At 44.4% G+C, this 10,560-nt stretch overlaps 1 protein-coding gene across 1 annotated transcript in view; it reads right to left on the bottom strand.

Annotated features, from left to right (window-relative positions):
- Positions 1–9,243, bottom strand: part of IFT43 (intraflagellar transport 43) — a 71,079-nt gene extending 61,836 nt beyond the window's left edge. Inside the window, exons 1-2 of the mRNA XM_006778810.2 lie at positions 9,148–9,243; positions 4,980–5,069 (exon numbers count right to left, since the gene is read on the bottom strand). Of these exons, the coding sequence (XP_006778873.2) occupies positions 4,980–5,069; positions 9,148–9,201 (144 nt within the window). The 5' untranslated portion in view covers positions 9,202–9,243. The remainder of the gene's footprint in view (positions 1–4,979; positions 5,070–9,147) is intronic.
- Between the last annotated feature and the right edge of the window lie 1,317 nt (positions 9,244–10,560).

Raw genomic sequence — 10,560 nt, 5'->3', positions numbered from 1 at the left:
TCGGAAGAGTTCATCATTCTGATCAATCAGTACAATGAAATAGTTAAGTTCCTTGAAATTTACCAAATGATCAAACAGAGACCTTCCCTCTTGAGAGAGGGAGGACTGAGCCACACATACCCTGTAAGCAAAAAGCTCCAGATGTTAGAAATAACTAGAAGAGAGTGACAGGCAATTCTAACAAGATTTCCTGGAACTTCAGGACTTACAATTTTTCACCAAATGCTACACAAATTTAAATTAAAAAAACTAGAGAGAGATGTGGGTTGGTTTTTTGTTTTGTTTTTACTACTAAAAAATAATTCTTCCCTTTCATACCCAAGGCTACATTAAAAAAAAAAAAAAAGCCCTAGCCGGTTTGGCTCAGTGGATAGAGCGTCAGCCTGCAGACTGAAGGGTCCCAGGTTTGATTCCAGTCAAGGGCACACGCCCGGGTAATGGGCTCGATCCCCAGTAGAGGGCATGCAGGAGGCAGCCGATCAATGATTCTCTCTCATCATTGATGTTCCCATCTCTCTCTCCCTCTCCCTTTCTCTCTGAAATCAATAAAAATATATATTTTTTTTAAAAAGCCCTGGCCAGTGTGACTCAGTTGGTTGGGCGTCATCCCGTGCACCAAAGTTGCCGGTTCAATTCCAGGTCAGGGCATATGCCCAGGTTGCAGATTCAATCCCTCATGGGGGGCATATGGGAGGCAGCTGATTGATGCTTCACTCTCACATCAAAGTTTCTCTCTCTTTCTCGTCCTTCCTCTCCCTTTAAAAATCTATTTTTAAAAATCTTTAAAAAAAAAAACCACACACACAACTGCATAAATTCTACTTTTTTAAAAAACACGTCAGTGCAAATTGCCAACCCAACAGCCATTCTATTCTCCTCTCCTCTCTAACAAAAAAACAACACCCCAATGTTATGGGTGTGGCCACATGCCCAGTTGAACACTCCCTTGAAAAATAAGGTGGTTGTAAGACCCAGTTCTGACCAATAAAATGTAACTAGAAGTCCACTTGGTGAGGTCTCTGGCTACTGTTTTCCTAGAAAGAAAGGAGGGACACACTTGGTTGGCATGCACCTTGAACTCTTCAACTATCCTTTCTCTTCCTCTCCAGAATGCAGCTCTGATCCCGGGGAACAACCAGCCATTCTGCTACCATGAGAAGAGGTCCCAAGCTCCAGATGGCAGAGCTGGAAACTAGAAGGGGAAACGGTCATGCAGGACTGCACCAGCCCTGCCCTGCCCTGCCCTCCTCTGGGCTTCTTGCTGCGAGAAAAATCATGCCTGTTTGATTCAAGCACTGGGGTTGAGTTTCTGATGGATGTAGCCAAATTCAACACTAACAGACACACAAGGACACCTGAAAATCAATCCACCCTAAAAAAGCAAGAGTTTGAAACTCAAATGGAAGTAGAAGCCAGGCAGACCAAATGTGAGTAAACCTGGCCAGGTGTTTACAGTAACAAGTAGCCAAGTGGCGAAATGGAGAGGGCAGGTCGCATGTACGCGAGCACCGTTACCAGCTCCAGCCAGCTCCAGCCTTGTGGGAACGCCAGCCCAGCACTCCCACCGTGCCAACACTTCTGATTTTAGAAAGAAGCCCAAAATTTAGATTTTCACATGAAGTTTCCTCATTTATAAATGATAACAACCAAATAAAAAGAAAAAAAAATTAAACTCTGCCCACATCAAACAAGACATGACTATAGGTGAAATTCAGCCTGAAGGCCACCAGTTTTCAACCTTTGTAGAGATGGTTAAGGCAAACTAAAAAGGAGAAAAGTCTAGAAAAATAATGGTTAGCAATATATTGGGCACTTATGTCCCAGATTGTATTAAGGGCTTTACGTCTATGACCTCATTTTTTCTCTCTAGCCACCCTTACGGAGTATGTAATATTAATATCCCCGTTTTAAGTAACTTGCTCGGTTGGGGTCATAGAACTAATGTGCGGCAGAGCCAGGATTTGAGCCCAGGCCGGAATGACCCACCTGCATGACCCCAAGACCTGTGCTGCTGTCCACTCGTGTAAGGAATGCCCACTGCACCCAGAAAGCACAAACACTGCTTGGGATCCCTACTGGTCAACCTGTGGTTACATGAGGAGCAGCCTTCAAGAGCCTTTCCAATCAGTTCTAGCAGAGACCCAAGCTTACATCCTCTTCGTTACTAAAAACAGCAGAGCACTGTCCAAATACTTGCTTATTCACTAGTTTACTGCATGAATGAACCCTTGTGCCAGGCTTCTCCGTTATTAAAGTGCTTTTCATTGCATATTTCACTTAATCCCCACAGCAACCTGGTAGTATTGTTACCACTATTTGACAGATAATAAAATGGAGGATTAGAGAGATTAGTGGACTAGTTCAAGATCCAGGCAATTAATTAGCAGAGCTGTCACAAGCCCTGGTCTTCTGATGCCAAGTCCTGTGCTCTCTCTCTTCCAGTGGACCCCTTCTCTGCTTCCTTCGCCAGCACTCCCGACTCTGCCATCTCGCTTTAAGGTAACTTGTTTGAACTAATTTCCTACTTAACCCTGAAGTAACTCCAATATGTCTGACAAGCCCAGGTACCACAGTTACAGTTTCATGAATAGCTTCATCATAGAATATAGTCAGCGAGAGGACAAAAATAAATATATCAAGTAATACACTCGGAATGTAAATGGGCACACACACAAGTCTTAGGATCTAATTTTAGAAAGAAACAGCCAAAAAGTCCCACACAGCACAGTGAGCATCTGGCCCCGGGGGGGAGGCTGCCCACACTGCTTTGAACCTCAATTAACCCAGGGAGAGAAGGAATCCTGGAATTCTGACAGGCATTTCGCTGTCAGATACACCCATTAGACAAAGAAGAGAATGACTTTTCATCATGTTCTCCCAGAAAAATGCTAACGCTCATAGTTTTTTAAAAAAAAAAGGAATAAGCAAGTATTCCAGAAAGGCTGAAACCCTACAAGGTTCATCAGAGTCTGTGACTCTGGAGTTATGTGCTCACAGAACTGACTCTTGCTGGAAGTCAAGGGGAAGGGGGTGGGTAGAGGAACAGTGCTTATGGACCCCAGCTGAGGAGCCTATTTGGTATGGGGGCCACATCGGGCTTCAAGGCCATAGGTCATTCCAGGACATCCTGGCCCATCACAGGGCTCGCTCACCTGACCACTACAGGCTGTAACCTCCTTCACAATTAAGTAGACCTGTAGTCAGTCTTCCTAACTGCCAATAATCACAAGAATATAAGTTCTGTTATGGAAGGGAACCTTGTCTCTTTTGTTCACTGAAATATGCCAAGTCCTAAAATGGTGCCTGCACACAGGAAGCTTCAATAAATATTTGTTAAATAAATGAATAAGTCATCTGGTATTGCGATGGATCCTCCTAGAACTATAGTCTAAAGTGGCCAGAGGCCAAGAATAGATTTCCATTAACCCAATCATCTGTTTGCCCCTTTTCTCTTTAAAGATGTACCTTACTACCATTCAAGCTTCTTGAGATCCAGGTTGGGGCTGGTATGTCTTCTTTCACTGTCTTTTTATATTATACTACCACACCCATAACCATGTCTTCAATGTTCCACTATCTGCCAACCCCTGACCCTGTAACAGTATTACTCAGCTTCTAAGATCCCCCATCACATACTATGCACTTCATCCCCTCATCCTTTGCAATGTCAAATGCATACCTGTTCTGTGACAGACACTGTGATAACAAAGATGTGCAATGGTAAGACACACCCTTGTTTCCCAGAAGCTCACATTTCATGAGGGAGCCAGACATGTAAAATGTTAGACTACAATGTAATAAGCACTATAATGGGGATGCTATGGCCAAAGTCACATACTAACAACCTTCAGGCCAAATCTAGGCCATAATTTTTATATTAATTACTAACCTCTAAAAATTGTTGCTTTCATATACAAGTTTAGACTGCCAACATCTCTTGCAAAGTCAGAGGATCTGGCAATACTGGGCCTGTGTTCCCCACAGCATCAGTCAGCTCTGGCTATGTAGTGGTTACCCCTTTAGAAGGGGCATTGGCCTCCAGTTCCCACAATCCCCCCAACTCACACTCCCCCTACTGTTTTCAGGCAATAAGGCCAAGGGTCAGCTGCCAGCTTTTCTGCGCTGGCATGGTTGGTATCCTAGAGTAGAGAAATGATTCTCTGTACCCACATTTCTATCAGTGACATCCCCTCATCTACTCTCAACCTACTATGGGCCCAGGAGCCAGACAACGGAGAAGCCAGGTTTCCTGCTGTCAGAGAACTCAATGTCTAGCGGGGCTGACAGACACGTAAAACGAAAATTAGCATAAAACGTGAGATGTTCAATGGAAACTGAGAGGAAGGAGCCCCACCTCAACCTGGAGAAGAGCTGACTGACAGAGGGGATTACCCTGAAGCTGACTCTTGAAAAGGGCAACGTTTTTTCAAACAGACAAACGGAGGTAAAACTGCCGAAAATAGTACCCTGGCATTAAAAGTACTGCTCATCAGCATTACCCACCCTCTACAAAGAAGCCGGATAAATTCCCTTACGTCTGGGCTACTCAGAGGAAAAGTTTCCAGGAAAATAAGGCCAGTACTGATCCCCTTCCTGCCTGACACTGTAGGAAGTGCAGGTCCCCATGAGATGTCCAGGTGTATAATCTAACTTGGTGTCACCAGCATGCCTCGCCTTCATTCGGTAGAAATAACAACCTGGATTTCAACTAGATTTTGAAACTTCCCAGTCCCCTGCTTCAGCTAACTTTACAAAGTTCTTCCTTGAGAATAGAAAGTAATGCACGGAAACTATTCCAGCATCGAAGATAAAGTGTTTCTTTTTCATTTCTAACTCAGATGACAAATGCCCAGGAAGGGAATTCCCAAATCAAGATAGGAGAAGAGCTGACATTAAAGAGAAGAAATATGGAATACTAATTTGTAGCATTTCCTCAGAATACTAATTTGTAGCATTTCCTCAGATTTTTTAACACCCACCTCTCCAGTCAGCATCAAAGAATTCTTGCCGCTGAGGGGATTCTCGGCTTGAGCTGACTCCTGTTGAGCTCGGCGACCCATCTTGGCCTCCTATAAGAAGAAATGAGGGGCACTGCTGACCCAAACATCTCTGAGCCACTGTGAGGACAAGAGTTCTGGGAAGGTCAGCAAGAACTGGATTTATGAATACATGGTGAAGTAATCTGAATATATTCTTAGCAAATGCTCCAAACCCTAAAAGCAACTGAGGTCAGTTCTCTTTGGTAGAAGAATAGGAAATCCATGGGTTAATGATCATAAGGTTTTCATTTAACCACCATCAATCATTTCTACCCAAAGAAATGAAACTAGAAATTCCTCTGGAATGGGCAGAAACCTCATGCCACAGTTTAAGGAAGAGTGTGGTAAAGGCTCCCATGTTCATGCAGGATTTTAGGAAGACCTACTTTCAAAGCTGCAGCTTGACGTGAGAACACTTATCAAAAAAAAGTTTTTGAGAGAGAATTCCTAAATTCCATGGGAACTGCCAAAAGAGAAATACAGGTAGTGTCTGCTTTAACGTGTAAACTAAATTGGGTTTCCGTTTACAACATGAAAGAAAATCTCTTACAAGCATATTGAGACATCAGCTTTGGATATCAGAACACTTCACATTCTTAGTCATCAAATGAACCATCTGCAGGTTTTCCCCAAAGTCCTCCTGCAGGGAGGCTCTATATCTCAAATGCTTCACAACACATCAACAAAACTTTATTTAGGCAGACCAATGGGTACTAAAATATTTATCTATTCATTTGTTGGCTTTTTAAAAAAATCTATTTTTATTAATTTCAGAGAGGAAAGGAGGGGGGGGAGAGAGAGAGAGAAAGAAACATCAATGATGACAGAATCATTGATCGGCTGCCTCCTGCACTCTCCCTACTGGGACTGGAGCCTGAAACCCAGGCATGTGCCCTTGACCGGAATCAAACCTGGGACCCTTCATGAAGTCTTTAGGCCGACGCTCTATCCACTGAACTAAACCAACTAGCGCCATTTGTTGGCTTTTATTTATTTATTTTTTAATATATTTTATTGATTTTTTACAGAGAGGGAAGGAGAGGGATAGAGAGTTAGAAACATCGATGAGAGAGAAGCATCGATCAGCTGCCTCCTGCACACTCCCTACTGGGGATGTGCCCGCAACCAAGGTACATGCCCTTGACCGGAATCGAACCCGGGACCCTTGAGTCCGCAGGCCGACGCTCTATCCACTGAGCCAAACCGGCTAGGGCAGCCATTTGTTGGCTTTTAAAAGACAAAATAGCATTGATAGAAATACTTTCAGACCTCACTTGATAGAGTTTCATTTGATCTCAGAATAACAGGGGCTGGGATTAATATCATTTTACAAATGAGGAAATCAATGCCCAGAAAGGCAATTAAGTGGCAGACATAAATCTCAAAGCAAAATCTTCTTGTCTTCAAATTCTGAGTTCTTTCCACTATACCATGCTGGAATCTCAGTTTTATGATGTCCTAAGAACTCTCTGTACCGACAAATTGAGAAGGGTACATGGGAGCTGCATAAAAACTCTTACAGAGTGTTTACATTTCAAATTTTGTTTTTAATATATTTTTAGTGATTTCAGAGAGGAAGAGAGAAAGAGAAAGAAACATCAATGATAAGAGATAATCATTGATAGGCTGCCTCCTGCACACCTTCCCCACTAGGGATTGAGCCTGAAACCCAGGCATGTGCCCTGACTGGGAATTGAACCGTGACTTCATAGTTCCTATGTCAATGCTCAACCATTGAGCTACACCAGCCGGGCCATTTCGAATTTTAATCAATCATTTAGGTTTCAGAGATGATGGAAACAATCTTCCTGATAATCAGCAGCTCATTTTTTTCCCCAAGGCAGATAATCCCATTGCTTCACTCATGGTTATGCTTTTCCATTTATCCCAGCATTGGATATATAAATATGGCATACCATAAGCAGTGGTTGTGCTAAAACAGAAATTCAATGATCTTGTCTCTAAATGCTGTTTATAGATAACTGCTCTAAAAAGTAAGTATTTTAAAATGTTAAACTTTTCGAAGACCCCATTATAAGTCCACATGTATGGCTAATAGAAAAACTATTTCATTACCCAATCTCATATATTTTGAATGTATAGTCTGTTTATTGTCCATCTTGCCTCACTGGAATATAAGCCCCATAAGGGCAAGGACTTTGTTTTATTCGCTGCTTTATCTCCAGTGCCGGCATTAAGAAGGGTTCAGCAATCTGGAGAAGGGGCTGTGTGTAACTTAAATAAGAGTCCAGAGACGAAACATAATTTTGAAAGGCATTTGGGGGTCAGAGGAACCTAGCTAAAGAAACTAAGATCTCCCCGTCTCAGAACCCATGCTTTTTATTAACACAAATTGTCCTGAGGTGAGGCAGAGATATACACATCAAAGGGTCCGGTTTCATTTACAGAGGCATTGTCAGATTTGGGAAATTCACCTTTGGCTGTTCAGGTGTTTGGCCAGTAGGAGGCAATAACATGTAGGCCCTGAGCTGTCTGGCAGCAAACAATCAACTTAATGCACCCTTTTCAGGTTTGGGGAAATCCCCTTGCTACTCCAGATGATTCAGCCCTTGCTGACATGCTGGAATTGGCTTCCGGCACTCCAGCACCTATGAAAATGGGCTCAATAAGCGTTAGTTGAAAAGATGAGCGAAGAACTACATTTATATAACCCGGTACTACACAAGTTCACATATCAGAAAAGCCTGGTGACCTAATATTCTCCTTGGTCAATCAAGCAACCTGCTTCGTCCTAGAACAGAGGTTCTCAACCTGTGGGTCACAGGTCGCGACCCCTTTGGGGGTCGCCTAAGACCATCGGAAAACACATATATAATTACATATTGTTTTTGTGATTAATCACTATGCTTTAATTGTGTTCAATTTGTAACAATGAAAATACATCCTGCAGATCAGATATTTACATGACGATTCATAACAGTAGCAACATTACAGTTATGAAGTAGCAACAAAAATAATTTTATGGTTGGGGGGTCACCACAACATGAGGAACTGTATTAAAGGGTCGCGGCATCAGGAAGGTTGAGAACCACTGTCCTAGAACAATTTGTTCGTATGCTCCAGCTCTCCCTTAGGGAGGTGCTCCTACCCAGTGCCTTGGAGGACAGCAGATGCTACCAGGGTATTAAAAAAATAATAATAACATTTAAGAGATTCCACAGTCCACAGCGCAGGCTAAAGCTCTGCCCGGTGGCTCAATCTTTTAGTAAATGTACTCTTGACTATTCTAAAGGTAAAAAGACTTGGAGGGGTGTGTGAATGGAGTTAAAACAAAAAATCGCTGAACTTGAGTCTCGAATCCAGCTTGGCTTGTTACTGACCCTCGATTGGGTGGATCGCAGCTGCAGAAGAGCGGCAGCGAACGTCTTCCAATAACTTAGCAATCGCCAGGCACTGTGCTAAGGCCTTCCCACGCATAATCCTATTCCGTCTTCACTGCAACTCCTTAGGGCAGACAGCAACATCATTCTGAGACGAGGAGCCCGAGGTTCGGAGAGGTTAGCTTTTTTTAGACCCTCGCAACAGCTTTAGACTCCATCTGACCTCTGGGCCCCTGCACTCAACGTTATAAATCTGAGTCTTGCTTTCCTGAACCATAAAACTGAGGAAAAGCCTAACTCCCCGGGAGCTACGGGCAAAAAAAAAAAAAAGGCCGAGCCCTGCCTCCCATGTCTAAGACAGCGCGGTTTTCATGTAAGCTTGCCACAAGGAGAGTCCGACGGGAAAGCTCTAGAATGGGCGCCTCGGGTCACCCGCAGAGCTGTCCTTTCTAGGGAAGTTCGCCCCTGGGGCTCCGGAAAGCCAAGGAGAACGGGGCAAGTTTCCACTGACACCGGAGGCCGGCGGGAGCGGGGGCGGTTTCCCACTTTTTGAGGATTTTAAAGAAAGCGAACCCCAGGCTGAGCCCCCCGCGGCCCGGGGGCGGGGCGCGCGAAGCCACCGCCTCCTCTCCGCCTCCCGCAGTGCGGCTCCGGGCGCTGGGACCGGCCGCACGAGGCTCCGCCGGGAACCGGGCCCGCGGAGCCGTCCCTCCCCACCCGCCAAATTCTGGCCCCAACCCGCCTCCAGCCCCCGCCACGGTCCTCACGGAGGTGGTCGGGCCGCGGCGCCGCTCCTCGCCCAGGTCCAGCACGTCCTCCATCTCCGCGGCCGCCTGACGTCACTTCCTGGAAACCTAGCGGCCCCTTGGCGTCCCTGACGATGGCTCCGCCCTTCCGTCCCGAAATTTAAAGGGTCGAGGCATTATTCCTGGATTCTCTGTACCATCCTCCAACTTAAATATTTCCTGAACGCCTTGCTTGACATCCGGAAGAAACCGCCAGGTACCACATTCCGCTAAGGCTGCTCCTGTGGGACAGGGGGAAAATATTTGCCCTTTTTTAAATACGTAAGTTATTCATTGCAAAGCACCACTACTAATAGTAGCGATTATTCTGATGCCTCCCATTTATATAGCTCTTTACAATGCACAGAGGGCCTTCACAGTTATTAGCTCCTGTGAAGGGCATAGCAAGCTTGTATGGGAAGCAAGATATGTTGCATTATCTCCATTGCACAGATGAGGAAACGGCTACAAGGATCAGGTGTCAATAAATGGTTTATAACGGAAAATGCAATATACATAATCTCTGTCTTCAAAAACGTCACAGAGAGGCGGAACCAACACATCAAAACCCCTAGTAGTAATAACTTGCAAAAGTCAAATAATCCTTCCAACTAATAAAGTAAGCAGCAGCAATATTCAATGATTCCACAACTGAAAATGTGCAAAGAGATGGCTTGAGGGAAATCATTAAGCAGCAGAGCTAGGCGCCTTTCTGACACCGTATCTTACTCGAGTGTATTTTTCTTCAGCACTTATTATTGAGTGCCAGCCATCCTCCTAGGCCAGTAAAGGAAGATATCCCTCAAATTCCCAGTGTGAGGGAGGGAGAAGCTTTCCTTGACCCTCTGAATTCTTTTGGCTGGTCTAATAATCAAATCGACATGAGACGGATTAACAAGAGAAAAAAACAAAATTTAATTACATAAATATGGGAACCCCATATATATGAGTCAGAGATCCCATATAATGAGAAGTCAGAGACAAAAAGGGGAAAAGAGGTACATGTGACATTCTGAGCTAAGGATGAAGTAAGACACCTTGGGGCATCAGAAGAGATGAATATCATTGCAGGAATAGATGAGCAGATGTTCACTAATTAGAGTTTGCCCGGCCCTTTAGATAAACAGAGCTATAGATACAAAAAGTTATTTCTGGCCCTAGCTGGTTGGCTCAGTGGATAGAGCGTTGGCCTGCGGACTGAAGGGTCCCGTTCAATTCTGGTCAAGGGCACATGCAGGGGTTGCGGGCTCAATCCCCAGTAGGGGGCGTGCAGGAGGCAGCCAATCATTATTCTCTCTCATCATTGATGTTTCTTTCTTTTGTGTTTTTCATCGTTTCTCTCTCCCCCCCCCCTTTCTTTCTGAAACCAATAAAAATATATATTTTTCAAAAAAG

The sequence above is a fragment of the Myotis davidii genome, unplaced genomic scaffold (genome assembly GCF_000327345.1).
Source record: "Myotis davidii unplaced genomic scaffold, ASM32734v1 scaffold309, whole genome shotgun sequence".
NCBI lineage: Eukaryota > Metazoa > Chordata > Mammalia > Chiroptera > Vespertilionidae > Myotis > Myotis davidii.
This window is presented reverse-complemented; position numbering and strand designations above follow the sequence as displayed.